The sequence below is a fragment of the Vulpes lagopus genome, chromosome 23 (assembly GCF_018345385.1).
Source record: "Vulpes lagopus strain Blue_001 chromosome 23, ASM1834538v1, whole genome shotgun sequence".
Classification (NCBI taxonomy): Eukaryota; Metazoa; Chordata; class Mammalia; order Carnivora; family Canidae; genus Vulpes; species Vulpes lagopus.
Window position 1 is genome coordinate 5,934,464 of NC_054846.1, and position 19,642 is coordinate 5,954,105.

The following is a 19,642-nucleotide window of genomic DNA, read 5'->3' on the forward strand; positions in this document are numbered from 1 at the left end:
TGACACAGAACTCTACCTGTTTCAAGTTTCTGCCACTTGAAGTTTGTGTTCGTTTCCCAGGGCAGCCATAACAAAGTAATGCAAAGTGGTTCCTAAATCAACCCCTCTCTGTGTTCTGGAGGCTCAGTGTCTAAAATCAAGAAGCTGCCTAAGCCTTTCTCTCTCTGAAGTACCTGGAGGAGGACCTTTGCTTGTCTCTTTAAGTTTACGGCAGTGCTGGCCATTGCCTGGCATTCCCTGGCGTGCAGATAACGTCATTCTGCCTCTATAGTCGCAGAGCATCCTCTCTGTGTGTCTGTCTTCACAAAGCCTTGTGTTTTCTTAAAAGGACATCGGTCCTATTGAATTAAGGAGCCGCCCTACTCCAGTATGGCCTCATTTTAAGTTACCTAATTACATCTTCAACAGCCCTAGTTTCAAAAAATGTTACATGCTGAGGCACTTGGGATTAGGACTTCAAAATATCTTTTGAGAAGATACAACTCAACCCACAATGAGGTTCATCGGCTGCAAAATAGAGTTTTGTTTTCTCTGTTTCCCTTGATTTGGACTTGCTTTAAGTCTGAAAAGTGCCCTTCCAATTTATCTGAAAGTTATCTTCAGAAACTTTATTTTCAGAAACTTCAGAAACCCATTTACATCTTGGCTATACGTGAAGTACATGCAAGGAAAGTTCTGGGAGGTTTACTGACTTCATTCTGAGTACATCCCATGCCAGATAAGTCATTCACACCTTCAGTGGTGTGTCGTGAAAATGTATCTCATCTGTCAGTAATCAACTATGAAAAAAAAAAAGGAGGAAAATGACAACAACAACAACAGAGGGTTATAAGAAGCCCTCTTGAAAAGATATAATAATAAATATCTAGATATGTCTAGAACAAATGTTGTTTTTGACTTGTGTATTTTTTAGGTTAAGGTACTCTTTTTAAGATCTTTTTGCCAGCTATTATAACCAATAATGCATATGGTTTTATTAATAAATTTTGAAACATATAATATCATAATTTAATATGGAATTTTAAAATAATTTAACTGAAAAGGGTAAAAAAGGAAAGGATCTTAATGGTGTCTCTTAATAATTTACAAGCCATTATTAGAAAAAATGTAATATGTAACTCTAAGATACTGCCAGTGACAAGTAAAAATTAAAGAATATAATTCGGCTTTGAGGTTTTTATAATTGCAGCATGAAAGCTGGCTGCACACATTCTATTTTTATTCTACATAATGAATATATATTCTAGAGTTTTTCTTGCAGATTTTCAAGTAAATTAGAACCTAGAGGTCTTTCTAGTTGAGGGTAAAAATGCATAAAAAATGTAATAGATAAAAGGAATAAGATCTTTAGTATCACAGCTAACAACGTGTCACAGCAAGAAAATATTTGCTAAAATGAACTCACCAGTTATAGAAATAAATCTTAATCAATCCATTTCTTCACTTCTCTAGCTTAACATAAGCATCTGTAACTGCACATTTACTCTTTCAGTCTGATGCTCATTTTTGTATATTAGAATACCCAATTATAAAATATAAATTTATAGCAAAGTGAGATTTTAGACTTTCAAGAGAATTGTATTTTATAAAATTGATAAAATTGATGGTAGCACACTGGTAGATTTGCCATTGGCAATGGAGGGTCTGGAAGAGTTAAAACAGGTAATAACAGAAGAAAAGAAATCAACAAAGGGGATGACATATGCATTTCAAAAGAAAAAGGACAATGTCTCAAAGGGAAAAGGAGTCAGTGGTTCTAAATTGATGAAGTCCTGGATATTTTTTTTCAAAATAATCTTTTTTTATGATCAAAGTGTGGTGGATAAGAACTTTGATTATAGAGCCTGAATTCAAATCACATCTTTACTACTTACAACCTGTGAACCTTTGGTGAGTTACTTAAACTCTGTGACTTTATTTTCCTTTCCATATATTGGCAATAACAGGTATAATAATATTTATAATATTCATATCATTTATAATATGTACCCTTCTAAGAAACATGACTAGCATATAGAAAATACAGTGAAAATACAGAAAATACATGAAGATAACTTTCATGTGATTGCCATGGATGATCATGGAAATAAAGAGGGCACACATACTGAAGTTAGTCAATGAGTGATTGAATAATATTTCCATTATGCTCATCCTCTGCATTTTTTTATTGCTTGCACTTGGATATTAGGTGATAACAACTTAAATACCATTAGTTCACTGTTAGGTCATAGCCATTATGACCCAGAAATCTATAAGCACATTATTAAACATGAAAAATATTTTAATATCAACTTTTACAATGAAGAAAATGGCTTGGGGCACCTGGGTAGCTCAGTCAGTAGAGCATCCAACTGTTGATTTTGACTCAGGTCATGATCTCAGGGTCAGAGGATAGAGCCCCCTGTTTGGTTCCCGGCTCAGCAAGGATTCTGCTTGAGATTCTCTCTCTTCCTTTCCCTCTGTCCCTCCCCCCATGTGCATATACACTCCTCTATCCCTCTATAAAATAAATAAATAAAGTCTTTAAAAAATTAAAAAGGGTGACTGGGTGGCTCAGTTGGTTAAGCCTCCAACAGTTAGTTTTGGTTCAGGTCATGATCTCAGGGTCAGAAGATTGAACCCCAGTAGGGTTCCCTGCCCAGCAGCGAGTTTGTTTGAAGATTAGCTCCCTCTGCCCCTCTCCCCCACTTCCCCACAGACTCTGTCTCTCAAATAAATAAATATTTTAAAAAATTCAAAAAAGAAAAAAAGTAGTTCTTGCAAAAGAAAATAAGTAGTTTTGGTTATCCCAAGAAATCAGAAGAAAAGAAATGATGGTATGTTTTTATACTGCTCATCTCATTTGAAGTACTTATATATATATATCTCATATAGTCAGCGTGAATTGTTAAATCCTGAGTACTATGTTATAGTAACTGATCAATAGTAATATTAGTGATAATAGTAGTGATACTATTATTTTATTGCTGTAATTCAGAAATCTGTGTCCTCTTTGCACTTCTTTTTGAGCACAAAAAATTGCATAGATAGATAGATAGATAGATAGATAGATAGATAGATTCTTGCAAAAAACATTGTAGCCTTGCAAGGAAGATATAAGGTGTTTATATCACAAATTACTTAAATCCCAAATTGAAATCCAGTTTAGATAAAGCATTTTGTACCCTTTTCCTTTCCTTGTGCTGTGTCCATGGTGTGCTTGGCATTCCCTGCACCACAGATGCAGTGCCCAAATCTATCTCTCAACTTGGGGCTCTAAATTCTTTATCATGCAAAAAATATGTCCTATTTCAGATTCTACTACTAAATTTATATGACCAAATGCATCACATTCCATGGTTGCCAAAATCTATCTTAGTTAAAAAACTAATAACAAGTTATAAGATATAACACCAACGTCAAAAACCAATATCCATCATACTCTTCCCTTAGGGAGAAATATATCATCAGTCTTTGAAACTAGAAGAAATTCCTAGCATCTGTCTTGTGCCCTATTTTTTTTTTTTTTTTTTTTACCCTCAGAACCTAATTATGTCCCACAACTCTTTCCTCTAGTATATGGCCCACTTTCACCTTTTGGGTGAGGCTTTCTATTGCCCAAATGATATGGATATGGATGGTAGGTAAAGTGGAGTGTCTATCAAATTTTTTTTTTTATAGGTACAGATTACCCTTGTCTCCTTTCCCATATAAGTGTCTTAATTACTATATGACAAAGGTAATATTTCAATAACATTTAATGTATTTTATGCATTTTGTCTTTAAATGTCTCTCTTCTCTTTATTGAAAACAGGTAAATTGTCATTTATTTTGTTCTAGTTAGTGGTCTATATCTTTTCTTGAATCCCTGCTCTAGCGCCTGGATCCCATTCATAAGGAGGGTATAGAACTGAGTAGTCTCTGCTGGTAACTAATTCCATGTACTAAAGGCAAACCAAACATCCTGCCTTTTCTTGAGGACCATTCTGATAAGGTGTGAAAACTCACTTGTTTGGTATTCGAAGCTATTTTACTGAGAAAAGACTAAATACAAATAAATAAGCACTTGTCTGGATAGAGAAGGGAGATAAGTGAGAACTTCCAGAGAATGCCATGGTAATTAATTAATCCTATTTAACATTTTAAAACCCCATAAGCGGTCTAGTAGGCAAAGTAAGTCCAGCAGAAACCAGGTGTTTGACTTAGAACAGCCCAGGATCTGAAACACAAAGAAATTTGTCCAGATTGTCCCTTAGAGGGAAATGGACAACTGTGTCTTGCACTGCGGTCTGATAGGTTGGATCTTTGGGGTAAGATGAGGCTACAGCCTTCACCCTGTGGAATGGCATCCTTGGGTTTGTTAGCCGTGTTAAAAGATAAGCTGCATCGTATTAAAATTTTAAGAATTTTCTTGAGCAAAAATTGAGTTGGGCAGTGCCAAACCAGACATGGTGAAGAAGCACTTCGCTGAGGGGGAGCTAGGGGAGAACTCATGGAGGAAAGGAGAAGGCAAAGTAAGGAACTCACTGATTGGCTGTAGCTTAAAACCTACTTGGCTATTTGTGATGGGTTGTCAGTCTTGAAAAGTTGAAGCATTTACAGCTTAGATCTGGGCTTGTTTACATAGGCGCCAGGGCATTAGAGCCAACTCAGCCTAATGGCTTCCTTGGTAAACTTAACAGCAGTGAACACAGGGTTCTTAAAGTGAAAAAGTGCTAACAGCTTGGAAAATCTACTCCTTCGGCCTCTCCCTATTTCATAAAATAACCACCCGTAGAATTTAAGTAAGCAAAATCATTCCCTTGTGATTCTGAGTTTAAATAAGCAGCTGTATTGAGTATATTGATTTAGCTCTTTCTTCATTTAGAGTCTGTCATCTTAATAAGCTGATTCACATTAGGCATGCATATTAGAATGAAATATTTCCCTAATGTGCACACATGCCAACTCTTTATTAAAATAATAAAAAGAGCTACTTGTTCACAGGATTTAGATTATTATGTTATACATATTTGACTTAAAAAGCTATTTGCTCAATGACTACCATATGTGAATACATTTACGAAATTAAATAAAAAGCAAGAATAAATAAGACTGGATATTTTTAAGCTATCAGGATGGGCATGGCAATGATGTTTTCGCAACCTTTGTGCATACAATTTTCTTTAAAAATGTTTAGAACTGTTACATAGGGAATGGACAGTTAATCTTACTTTGAGTTGATAAAACCTATTACAAATTTAAAGATTTCTTAAAAGGTTCTGGTGCCTAGTCAACATATTTATTTACTAAAAGATTGGTAAGAATTGTTTTGTCTAATAGATAAAAAGCTATTTCAGTGAAGACGAACTAAAAACAAATAAATAAGCACTTGTCTGGATAGATAAGGGAGATAAGTGAGAACTTCCAGGGAATGCCATGGTAATTAATCCTATTTAAGATTTAAAAACCCCATAAACCTTCCGCTAGACAAAATAAGACAGCAGAAACCAGGTGTTCCACTTAGAATGGCAGTGGCAATGCCAGTAGGCAGATCTTCATAGTACTGGCAGTTTCCTTTCCAGCGTTGAAGGTTTCCAGCAACGATTAGCACTTAACAGAGAAAGGTAAGGCCTGTGAATGTTGGTTTAGGAGCCCCTTGGGGCTACAATTAAGAAACAGTACTTTCAATTCTACCTAGAAACATTAGTAACTAGTTTCAAATATTCTTTTTTTTTAATGTTGTTCATAATAATATGCACAAGACAATTGGAAAATTGAAGTTTTGTTTTTTCATAAAATAAACATATCATTTATAGCATCTTTCCCTTGGAATGTTAAAGTGCAGTTAATAATTAGGCACTCACATTTACACAATCCCTGTGAACCATATATAATCCCTTAAAAATAAAATATTTTTCTTCCCACCGGTAGTTGAATAATGTAATCTCTTCAGCAGGTCTTTCAAAAGAATTAACGTTGGCCGTATTGATTTTTTAAATGTTACAAAATCTAAAAGAGAACTTAAAGGTGTAATTAATTTTTATGAGATTCCCTCCTTCTAATACACCTATTGCAGGATAGCATCGGGTATATATGAGTAAACTACTATAATTTGTAATGTTAATTATTTATCCTCTGCCCTTTCACCTTTTTTACTTTTTAGAGCACTGTTAACAATCTGTAATTATCTTGTTTATTTAATTATTTGATTACCTGTTCCCACTCATCTTCTCTAGAAAATTATCTCCCTGAGGACAAAGACTATGTCATTCTTATTTACTATATCTCCAACATCTAGCACAATTCTTGTCATATGTTGGTTGTTAAAAAGGGAAAGACAAAAAGGAGGAGGAAGGGAGAGAAGGAGAGAAGCAGAAAGGAAGTGTACAAGGAAATGTTCAGAGAACTAAGTAGTAGAGAAGCCAACCCATCCATATAGAGCACGTGGGAGAGATTTAAAGATAATGCCTAAAGATATGATTTCTTATAAAGTATATTTATTTCCTGACCCCCTAGGCTTTGATGAAATCTGCACAATTTGCCAAGTAAAGAGTGAAAATATTTTCTCTTCAACTTCACAAATGTGATACATTTTCTTTAAAATAGAGGAGCACTGAGCTCCGATAACTGAGATCATTGTGATTGTGAAATGGTCATGATTAGTTTGAGGCGAAAAGCTTGCAAAGGATGAGGTAAAGCTCAGCCCTCAGTTGAGCTTTTGAACATATGAGTAGTGTGTCCTTCCATGAGTTTACAGTTGCTATTTGTCCGTCTCTACCAAGGAGAGTAAAGAAAAAGACACAGAACTGGAAGATTCTATTCCATTGTCCTCCTATACCCTCACACCAGTGGTTTCATCACTATGACTTGACTTGAGATTATTAAGTCCATATATAAAAATTAATTCTATGTATTTAACCTCTTTTATGAGAGTGATTATAATAATCTTTGATTTCTAAGTCATAATATATATGCCCAGAAAACTAATACCCATCCATATGTCTCCACAGCAGAAAGATAATTCTCTACACCTACCTCCAGCATTTTCCTTTTTATTCTTTCCATTTTTATTTATCCTCAGATAACTTATTGTCTGACATACTATGTAGTTTACTTATATATTTATTTGTTCCCTCTCTGCTAGCATATAAGTCCCACATGGGAGGGACTTTTGTCTATCTTGTTGGCTGTTTTCAGAGTTTAGGAAAGAGTTTGACACATAGTAGATACTCAAAAATGACTTGTTAAATAGATACCTGATTAAACAAATGAAGGAGAATAATAACGAGAATAGTTTACTTTGGGAGGGACAGTTTTGTTTTTGTTTTTGTTCTTATGTTTTGGAAGAAAAAAGAATGTAGTATCAAAACATTGAATCATCCCTGAGTTATTATAATTCCTCATGCAACCTTGACAGTTCTATTACTTTGAAATTAAATATATATCCCCTCTGGGATGCTGTGTATCTGGGTTCCTTGGATGACATACATTCTGCTAATACTCCTGTCAGGTCACATTGACTCTAATCTCTGTGGAGCCCAAGATTCATATAACTTGATTTTTGATTACTAAAGAAAGTAAGAATCTCTAATTTTTGTGGCCTTAGAAAACTCACCAAAACACTGGTAAATTTGGGAAACATATTCAATATTTTACAGTAGATAACAAATGAAATTATGAGTGATCTCCCTGACTAAATATTCATCATAAGATACTTAGATAACAATATATTCAGTGAGTCTGGCTGTACATGATCACTAGTTCAGAAATAGCACATGTATTTTGAAGGGCCTAGACTGGGAAGTTCTTGGAACCAGTGCCAGACATACATAAAAGAAATGTTGTCAACGATGAAAGCCCTACAAGTTTGGATCCCCTGTGTCAAAGAGTGTTTGATATGTTACTGTGCCCTTGGGGAGGAAATCTGCTTATTTCCTGTCATGCTTTCTTGCAGGCAGTCAAACACTCATTACTTTAAGGTTATCAAAACTCTAGATATCTAAAGCAATTTCTCCATGCTGGTTAAAAGGTCATAGAAAAGTATCCCCCTCGTTTGAAATACCTCAGACTGTACACAGATCCCATCAGGAAACCTAAAGGAGAGAAGAAGTTACTAGGAAATATATTTTATCTTATTTTTTTTAAGATTTTTATTTATTCATGAGAGACAGAGAGGCAGAGACACAGGCAGAGGGAGAAGCCGGCTCCATGCAAGGAGCCTCAAGTGGGACTTGATCCCGAGTCTCCAGGATCACGCCCTGGGCCCAAGGCAGGTGCTAAATCACTGAGCCACCCAGGGATCCCAGGAAGTATATTTTAAATAAGCTGTTACATTGACCAAAAAAAATGGAATAAAATGAAGAAAAATGTGTATTTGAAATATTGATGGTAAGGGAAGAATCATCTTTCTCCTGTACATGAGCATGGTCCAATATAGATGACATAGTTGGGTTTTTTTTGTTGTTGTTGTTTTTGAGAACTTCTAGCCAAGACCATTTGCTTCTCTAGGGCACACTCATTAAAACAGCACATCCAGCTTAAGTTGTATAATCATGATCAAATCAAGATCAGGATCAAATCAAGATCAAGCTAGTGTTATGCCAGCATTCAAGAGAAAGGTAGAAGTTCATCTCCTTGTCTAGCACATGACTTAATCTGAGCAAACTATTAAAATAGAAAATGTGAGACAGAAAATGATGAACAATTTCTCCAGGTTTTTCCATCTCCTTCTCTTTATGAACATGTGTGAGAGAATAAAAACCACTAAAAAATATTATTAAAGTACCTGACCAAACCCTGCTGTCACTGCATCCTTAAAATTACTACACCGCTTGCATTGCAGATCTTTAGGAAGAGCGTAGTGAGGTAAGATGAAATATGCTGCCCCCTTACCACCCGGGAAAAAGTCATTTTCCATGATCTAACAAATAACAGATGGAGAATGGCTGAGAGCTCTGTTGCTTTCTAAATAGAAAAGCAGTATTAGTTTTCTCATTAGGCTTATAGGAGAGATGGCTTCAGCCGTTAGGTAGTTTTGTTAATCCCTCCAGCTGGACTGTGCAAAAGTGTAAGGCTTAATACTCGCTCTCAACAATATCTAGGTATATGGATCAATTAAAGCAGATAAATGTTTTGCCTTTTCTCCCCCTCTAAGGCAGCGAATATCAGCTTAACCAACGGAATGTGAATACATTACACAAGAGCAGATAACCCAGTGTATTGTGCAAGTTGTATTTAGCAATGCTCAGGTGGCTGCAGAAGGGGGCCGGAGGCTCTAGTGACCCTCAAGCTAAGCTCCATCCTCAGAGCTACCTCTCTAGCTCGGCCAATATCTGGCATAACTAAACTTTTAACATGGAGATGTTCCCAAAAAGGTTATTAAAAAAAAAAAGTTCGAGAGCATCTGAGAACCTTTAGAAGTTAGTGTCACTAATCTGCCACTGATCTAACAAAGCCTACTGCTTTATCAAAGACAGTAATCTATGGTGAACACACAGTAGTGCATATGCAAGCTGGTGTGGAAATCGGCAGTGAATTATTTGCATAAGAAGCACATTACAGGTTTAAAACGTCACTATTTTTGACTTTAAAATTGTGTATTTTTGAGTACACATTATGTGTTGTCTTCTAACTTTATGTGAGTGTATGTGTGTGTGTTTAGGTACGTGTGTGTGTGCGTGTGTATACTCTTCACGATAGCCATGAGACATAAATGTTACTACCTCCAATTTCTAGTTGAGGAAAGGTTAAGTGATTTGCCAGAGATTATAGAACTGCTAAGTGGCATTAGCAGGAGCAGAACCCAAAGCTGGCTGACCTCAGAGCCTGCATTTTCTGATTACGTGCCATCGCTTTTTAAAACCACGCTGTAATGCACAGCAAGTGAAATACTGCCTCTGCATGTAGGAGAATATGAAAAGCCATGGGCACAGCTATGCAGCCACCCAGACGGGTAGGAATGTTTGAAAAATCTTGGGGAGCTCTTTTATTTGAGAGGCAATAGTCAAAGCAGTAGAGTATAAAAAAGCTACAGCCTCAGTCCATAGGACAGAGCACAGAGGAGAAAAAGTCTGATGATTTTTCTCACCCACACTTGGATAGATTTTCATCATCAATTGGTGCATTAATTCTCTTTGGCTCCTGGAAACAGTCATTTGCTTAATAGCTCTTTTGTGACCGAGGGAGTTAATGCACAATCCCAAACGGCTTAACTTCCAGCTGAGGAGGAGTTTAGGCAGAGAAGAAAAAAAAAAAAAAATCTAACTTCATTTTTCACAAATAATTTGGAGATGAAAGTTGGAACAAATGCTCTCACTATTTTTGTTGAGAAAGAGCCCTGTTTTATTTTGACAGAGGTCACTGAGACATAGGAGGCAATTTTCATGTGGAGATATTTCCTTGAGTCAGTATAAATGGAGCAGAGAAAAGGAGTGAAACACAAAATGTTCTTGTAAAGTTCAGATTTTTCTAGGTCCTACTGTGAAATTTTTGTACTAGAAAATTTGGGCTAAATTCTAAATACCTATCTTAACTTTTTAACTTTATATCTTTGGAATGGTTAAAAATACTTTTCCAGGGTGCCTGGATGGCTCAGTGGGTGAAGCATCTGCCTTCGGCTCATGTCATAATCCTGGGATCAAGTCCCGCCTTGGGCTCCCTACTCAGGAGAGTCTGCTTCTCCCTCTGCTCCCCCATCGCGTGCATGTCATACTCATTTGCATGATCTCACTCACAAAAATAAATAAATAAAAATCTTTCTAAAAAATAATTGAAAAAATTAAAGAAAATAATTGTCCAGTAACTGAAAATCTGGGTCTCTCATAGGTTCAGTTCTTTGCCCTACTGCAGACTTAAAATGATCTATTAAGTGATGATTATGTATAATTAATTATGCTATAGAAATGCTAAGATGGTTATAATTGTATGGTTTAATTTTCTTGTCAGGTAATAAAACAGGAAGATCTTGGCCAGGATCTTTCTGATTGTACTTTGTATGATCTACTGAAATACGATGATGTTAACTCTGACAAGCACCTGGCTCTTGAAGAATTTTATAGAACATTCCGTGAGTATAATATTCATTCTCTAACTTCTTCATTCTTTTTCCTGTTTCTTTAAACAAGACAGTATATTTGCTTGATCTCAGAGTACAAACTATTTTTTTAAAGAAGTGATAAAAGTAAGATCATTTAAGTGCTTAACTGTACTGAAACATATGTAAGAGCTAAGGAGTTTGGTAATTTTAAAATGAAAATCTGGAAGTATTTGATAACCCTAGATATCAGTTCTTATTGATCCTAGTTGAAAACATTAATTCCACAATATTGCTTCTAAGGTTTGGAGTAGGAGCAGCACTTAACTTACTTTCACCATATGGCAAAAACAATTTAATCATTTACAAAGTGACCTTTTTGTTTTGTTTTTTTACACTATTGGGAAACCAAAGTAGATTACTAGATAGACTTTGCGTTATGTTAACAATAATTAGCATAAGAATGCAAAATTGTATTTATGTTAGGGTACTTTGGAATAATTTATATATGTTTAAATTGCTTAACGACTACTTAAAATGGGCTTTATGTGCTTTATAAAGGGGAGTTATAAAGACGATCTGGTTTAGAAAAGTCACCGGCCAGGTTGTTATTTAAAAATATTTCAAAGAAAAAAGTCTTGGGGACAGAAACCAGAAGGGAAAGATTTAGGGGATGTGTGCAAAAATTAAATTAACTGGCTGGTGTTTGAAAATCTCCAAAGAATCAAAGTTCAACAGGGTCTAATTCAGCACAGAAACCAGTATTTTTTACATCTACCTATCTATCATACATCTACTCTCTTTAATATGTTATGTGTATACGCATTTATATATTGCTTTCCAGAAGACAGGAAAAAGTGTATGTACTTGATGTGAAAAGATTTCTTTTGAATTTTGCCTCTGCCATCTATCAGTGGTCTGATATTCGGGGAATTACTTAAATTTCTGAAAATTCATATAAACAAGGATAGTAATTTCATATTAAAACATTAAATTATATGTTATGTAATATTTGGTATAAGCAAAATAACACATGTGAAACAGTTGCAGGTTTTAAAGCCTTCTATCAGTATATTCTTCAAATTTAATTAAATTGCATTTCCATATTAAATTAAAAGGCAGGATGACTCTGTAAACAATCACTTATAAGTATGTTGCAAGGTGAGACTATTTTTAAAAAATAACAAGAAAGCAATATTATTATTCTACATTTGTATGAAGAAACTGAAACACAGGGAAGTTAAGAACTAAATAGCTGAGTTTATAATCAAACCTTTGTCGGACTGTGAAATCTATGTGTTTCCCACTAAACTTCACTCTGTAATAGGCATTATTTTGTGTGCTCACGGTAAAAAGATACTATGTTTTTTCAGGAAAGAGATTATATATGCATTGTTTTATATTTATATTAACACCATCCTTTTATATTATTATATAAACACTGTATGCAAGATAAAAGGACTAAACATCATAAAAACACCTAAATAAAATATTAAGTGAATTGAGGGTATAATACCCAGTTTGGGAAGTCAAGGAGACTTGAAGATGATATCAATTGCATTTGTCTCCAGGATGAGTGGATATGGTTCAGGCAATAGGACATGGGAAATTGGACAAAAAATAATAGCATAAATAAGAACTCAAGTGCATGACATATCAAGGTATTTACAGAAACTAGTTCAACTGCAAAAATCTGTTCCAGGTGTGAAATTCTATGAAAATATGCCAATTATTATTACTGTTTTACTAACTTGTCTTATTAAATAAGCTGTATAACCTACCAACTCCCATCCCTCACCCTCATACAATGCAGATACATGGATTTAACTACCTAAAATTAATTGGAACTTGTAGGAAAAGCAGGTAATATTTTTAGTGGTATTCAATTTATCAAGCATCAATAAGATAATTAAATAGATGTTTGTGTAGAATTCTTATTCAAAATATAATTATTGTTGATGATGAAGCGCTGGAGCAAGAAACTGAAACCATAAAAATAATGTATAAATAGTGTGTTATTTTTATGACAGCACAGCAAAGTCTGAATAATGATCCCTGGCAATATCAGTAAATAAGAATCTTGTCCAGAATAGTGTTGCTTGCACCTCTCACAGGGAAAAAATGATACTGGGTTTTGATATATGATTTGATGTTGCTAAGGAAGGCAAGGTAGATCAGTATATCGTTCTGATAAAGAAAATTTTACATTTCAGAAATCTTGTATCATCAATAAAAGCGTTCAATAGAGAAATAGTAAACTATTGTCTATGAAGGAGCTAAATTATACTAAGAACTCCTGAGGTTGAATGGGAAGAATCTATATGATTTGGGTTAACTATTAGAAGGTAATATGGCAACAATTATATGGAAATTATTTATAGTAAATGCAATGAGTTTAATGAATATTGTAATGTTTCTTCCATTTGGTCAAAATTATGTATAACACGAAAGGTCTGCATTTTTAATATTCTGAGTCATAAAGAGATATTAGGTAATGAAAGCACTTGGCACTCAGAAATCATATTATGAGCTTTTTTCTTTTTGTATAATCAGAAAACTATCCCTTAACAATGATAAAATAGTATTCATATAATCATTTAGAGAAGATAATGTTTTTCTAAGTAATGCTGGAATTATATGGAATATTTTAATATTCTTTGTGGTCTTAACAAGCAATTTTCAGGAAAGTATTACATTTTCACTGTTGCACTTATTGAAACAGGTCATCAAACTATACAATGATCCCTCAGAGACAGCAGAATTAATTTGTATGGATTGTGTCAGCATTAGCAAGAGGTATTTATACTTTTTGAATAGGAAATATATATATATATTTCTTTCTTTCCATCTTCACAATACTTTATAGCTAAACGCACTTTGGCTTTGTGAAGGTTAGTGACAGGCTTTTAATGATGGCGTGATTTGAAAGTCACTATGCTATGAAATACTAAAAACTAGGAAATATATATATATATATTTATATATTTCTTTCTTTCCATCTTTATAATACTTTATAACTAAATGCACTTTGGCTTTGTGAAGTTTAGTGACAGGCTTTTTATGATGGCATGATTTGAAAAAGTCACTATATTAGGAAATACTAAGGTAGTATCATGAATAAAAATGTGTAACAATAGTGAGAAAAGCAATCTATTTAAAAAAAAAATCATGTATTAAGTACCTATGTGTATAGAATGCTGTGATAGTTAAAAACCTAAAAAAATGTTTTTCTTTCCTTTAGGAATATATAATCTCAGACAATGATAAAAATGACAGATCTAGTATGTGTAAAAATAATCTTTTTTTTAACATACAGAGTGATTCCCCCAGATAGTTCCTAAAAAAAAAAAAAAAATCCCAGAAAACTAAAAAGTCCCTAAATGAATGTACAGAGGAATAAATTAAGTCCAGGGAAGTTAAAAGACACATACACACACACACACACAAACTTCTCTTGATCCATTAATTATCTGCTGGTAGATACACATTTTTGGAGTTCCAGTTTAATATTCTTTCTGCCATGGTATAAAATAGAAGAAAGTAAAGCAAAAGGTAATGGGCAAACGAGAAAAGTTTAATGGTTAAAAAAAAAAAAAAACACATCATCAACACTATTACAGTGCTGTTACAGCAGTTATAAGGTTTTCTATAAAATAGCCTTTTCTTTTCCTTTTTGGATAGGATGAATTATTTCAATATTACAATCGACATTGAATGGTATCTTTTTCTTCATAATTTTTGGCCTTAATAAAAAGGTATTTAAAATACATCCTCAGTGTGAGTATCAAATATTCTAAATCATACCTCGTTTGGTTAACAAACTTGGAGATCTATTTAATGGGATCAAATAATTTTTAAATAAGGTCAGTGACATAGTTTTGAATACTTAGTGGAAATACTAAATCCTCTGGTCAGATGGTGAACACCTTTCACCAGGCATTTTGTTGTCTTGAGTATTTTCAATAAACTGTGTAGATTTTTCAATGCAAAAGTTTCTTATAGAATTAAATATGAGTCCACAGTGCTATTATTAATCACAAGGACTTGAATTGATGTACAACGAAACATCGCTTTATTTTCTTCCCATTCAAAATTAAATTAAAGGGTTTGTTTGATTTGCATGGGACACTACATTTTTGCCTTAAATCTATAGGTAAATGCAAGTGATTTGCCATCAAACAACACGACTATACACTGAATTGAGGCATTTAATTTCAAAAGTGATACTCAGATAAATGTTTACATTTACTTATTTTTGCCGTCAAACTCAATTGAGGTGATAAAGTGCCATGATATGATTATTAATTGTTTTTATTTCTAGCTAACAAAAAACGATGCTATTTAGTAATAGAAAGCATTTGGAGAATGCTTTCTGTGTACTTTATTTTCTGAGTTAAATTATAAGTCGTTTGACTCTAGTGCTAAGACTTAAAATTGTATGAAATGAGGAGTTTGCAATTCCGATAGATTCTTGAAATTCTATTAAATTCTTATGAGTTGCAGTTCCCAAAGTCATATAGATGTACTTCAAGCTATGTATGTATTCTATTAGTTCAAGTTCTAATGTCACACTTAAATAAATCTCTATCAATTCAAAATGGTCTTTATGTGTGGAAAGTTCCAAAAAAAAGATATGTGTTTCTACTAGGCATGAAATAATTAGTTTTTTGCAAACATAATGCATCGACTGTGAGCATTTATATTGAAACTAATTGTATAATAGTTCTCTCTCCTTTCTTAAAAAGAATAAGTAATTAGAATTCTAAAATTTTAAAATATTTAAAAAACATGGAATGATTATTTTAAATTGCCTAACTATTCATGATTATACTCAAAATGTCATCTCTCTTTATATGAAACAGTTCTTAATGGGATATAGTTTTGATAATGACATTAGAAGGAAAAAATCATTTTCTAGGAAATCACAATTGCTGTAATAAAAATATTACTTATTGGAACCATCTAATAATCAGAGTAATGAAATATGAATATTATGTTAATATTCATAGATATTAGATCATTAGTATATAAAAGACATTTATTTGAGAAAAATAGCAGGGCTTAGTGAGAAGAATTAAGATTCTTACAGTAATATGGGTTAAAGGTGATAGGGCCAGAACTAAAGGAGCAATTGTAATAATTCAGGGAAGTGGTCATATTTGGATAATAGCTTACAAGCAGCGTCCTCTAAACCTGATGAATGATTCCATATGCATGGGATGGAGAGGATAGGGCCAAGGATAATGTCCAGTTTTCTAGCTTGCATACCGAGGTGACCAATGATGCTAGTCATTAAGGTAGGGCACACAGGAAGAGAAGTGAGCTTGAGGACATATACTGAGTTAAATTTTCAACATACTGACATATTCACATACAAATTTTTGGTTGGAGAATATCATGGCCGAGAGCTCAAGTGGGAGTTCAGGACTACAAATAGAGATATAGGGCAGGTAGTTAAAATTTGATACTCAGACAGGGAATGAGGTACCCAAGGTGAGTATGTAAAGAGAGAAGAGATGAGCAGAAGGGCAATAAGGTGTTAAATGCAAAATTAATTAAGTAATTTAACAACAAAACAAAAAACCCACACGGTTGGTAGGAAGTAAACCAAAGGGCTACATCATCATAAAATTTTAGTAAGAAATTGTTGACCAGCAATTTCCATGACTGAGTTCAAAACAAGAGAGTATATGACAGATGAATAAGTGGCTACTGTATTTCACAATAAGGAGGTTGTTGGTGACTTTGGTCACAGCATTTTCAGCAGAGAAGTAGAGGTAGAAGCAAAAGTGCTGGCGATTAAGAGGTTAAATGTAAAAAAGGAAAGAAAGAAACAGAAAAAATGCTGAGTGAAGAAGCAGAGCACACAAGCATACATCAAGTATATATTTAGATAAAATCCAAAATAGGTAAAACTCATCCATGGTTTCAGTAGTTAGCATGATGGTTGCCTTTGTAGGAATTAGAGGGTGATGGGTTGGGAACACAAATGAGAAAAGGGCTTCTATGGTGCTCATAGCATTCTACTTTTTAGCCTTACAAAAAAAAAAAATCCCATACTGGTTTTGGAAATGCCATATTAGACGCTGATGTAGCTACTATCGAACAGCCTCACACATAGATCACTGTAATAAGAAACGTTGCAGCAACTTTAATTGCTTGTCACTTTGGGAAAATAACTCTTTTACTACATACTTTGATTGAAAAATTAATTCACTTGTTTATATAATTATAATGTTCTATGTTAGAGTTTATAGATATGCCCTGACAGTTTTGGTGTATAGAGCTTAGCACCATTCACTAACAGGTAATTTCCACTTTATATTATTGTTGTTTTGTCTAAGTTCGTTGGACTTTATAGGGAAAGGACTGTCCAACATGATTGTTGGACCCACCCTATAGACATATATTCCAAAAAGACAAATTTTGGTTCTAAACAAAATGAATTATTTTTACATACCAATTGTGAGTAGAAAGACAACAGGTAAGCCAATACCAATTGAAACTGTAATTTAAAAAATAAAATAAAATGAACTATAATTTTAAAAAGAATGAAAGCCTTAATTTTGTTTTTTCCATTTTAAGATGACCCTGTCTTTCCTGATTGCTAAGATTACCTTAATCTTTTGTAGCTAGTGCACCTTTATGTTTATTCTTTACCTTTAGCCATGATTTCTCACTGGTAATTTTGCTTGCTGACCTAACTATTTGGTGCTCCTAAAAGCAGACACAATTAGATATTTTAGCTTCTCTTTTATTTCAGGTGAAACCCTTCTATTTATTTTTTAAAATATTGACTCTTTTCATCATACAGATATTGAGAGTCAGGCCTTTCCTGACACGAAATAAAATTGAAATAAGAAACAATAAAATGAAATTGATTATTCATTCTTATTTAGCCACCATGCACCATATCTTGTCAATCATAACTTAGCGAATCTGACTTAAAATTACTTTCCCTTGACTTCAACATGGTATTCAGCAATAGTGTGTGCCTGGGGCTGTTTCGGACTTGCAAAATCATTTCTGTAATTCATTGGTACTTTGGCTTTGTTAACTCCATGTTCTTCATACTGATTGTTCAGAAACTCCTTGAACTGAGCCTTACATTGCACTTGTGTGGTTCTGAAACCCTATCTGCATGGCATCTTCTTCATAATAGCCTTCCTGTGCAGATGGCCTGCTGCAACGCTGCCCCAGATCTCATCCATTCAGGCATGAGAGAGTTACTGCACCTTGGCACCAAAGCCTTGACTGGAACTTAAAGTACCTCAGGGGCACCAGGCCCGCTAAGGCAGGAGAGCATGTGACTCTTATAGCTGGGTCATGAATTCAAGACCCATGTTGGTATGGAACCTGTTTTAAAAATTAATTATTTAATTAATTAATTAATCTATGTCAGATCTCCAAACTGTGTCCCTACTAAAGGGATTTAATTTTTGCTGGCTAATTGTTGTTCAACAGTTTAACAATTTGAATGCAATGTATCATGCTTTAATTATTAGCTGTTGTCTGAATTCCCTACCCAAGGTTAGTCTTAGAGAATGCATTTCATTTACATTTTCCAGTAGAACGTTTCTTTATAGGATTCTGCTCCGTCAAATGACCCATTATGGAGGCACTTACCTGCAAAGTGAATGTTATGATCTATAAAATCAAGTACTTTTTAAAAATATATATAAGAAATCATACATGTTTAGGCAATTAATCTTTAAAAACATTGGTTTTTAATTCAAGGATTTGGAAGCAAGTACTCAAAATACAATTAAATATAATTTTGTTAAATATAATTTAATATGTGGTTTTTATTACCATCACATTTTTTTTAAAACCAGCTAGAGGCCTGAACCCCTTGTATAAGAATTCTATCACTTTCATAGAGTGATTACATGGGTGTAACCAGATAAAACAAGAAATTTAAGTAGGCCTCATCAATAACATATAAAAATCATAAGATTTAAGTTGAGTGTCTAATATTAGTTTGAATCTATCCTGTCTTGTTCAAAAAAAAATAAGAAAAAAAAGAATCAAAACAAGAGAAATGGCTTTTAAATTTTAATACATTTTAAGCCAAATCACATATTAATAAAAGTTTGGCCAACAGACTTTGCTTTCATTAACTACCATAATTCCATATCCTTTTTAACAATGACAATTTTTGTTGTTGTAGTTAAAGAAAGCAGAAAGGCACAAAAGAGAAAATAGGAATCAATTTTAGTTCCATCATTCAGTTATAATCACTTTGATATACACATATGCACATATTTTATGAAATGTGACATTGATATTATATCCTCAAGATTTATCTTAACTCTACCTTAAGTAGGGGAACATATCTCAGTATTAACAAATGTAGCTTAGCATATTTTAATGGCTTGTATTGTATGAAGTTACCATAATTATAGAAATTATAATCATAACTCTCCATTTATTACTATTCACAAGCTATTATTTCTTTCTTTAAAGATCAACACTGTCCATTTAACGTATAGTACAAACAAAAAATGTTAATCATCCTAATAACTTTTAATTTTCTAGGAGCCACATTTTAAAAGATAGAAATGAGTGGAATTGATTTTATTAACATTTTTTATCCCAATATGTCCAAAAATATTATTTTTTTTAAAATTTATTTATTTATTTATTTAT

At 33.6% G+C, this 19,642-nt stretch overlaps 1 protein-coding gene across 2 annotated transcripts in view; it reads left to right on the plus strand.

The window, feature by feature from the left end:
- FSTL5 (follistatin like 5) overlaps positions 1–19,642 on the plus strand; it is a 679,148-nt gene that overhangs the window by 366,447 nt on the left and 293,059 nt on the right. For both annotated transcript variants that reach the window (XM_041737850.1, XM_041737852.1), the window contains exon 6: positions 10,906–11,026. In XM_041737850.1, coding sequence (XP_041593784.1) covers positions 10,906–11,026 — 121 coding nt within the window. The remainder of the gene's footprint in view (positions 1–10,905; positions 11,027–19,642) is intronic.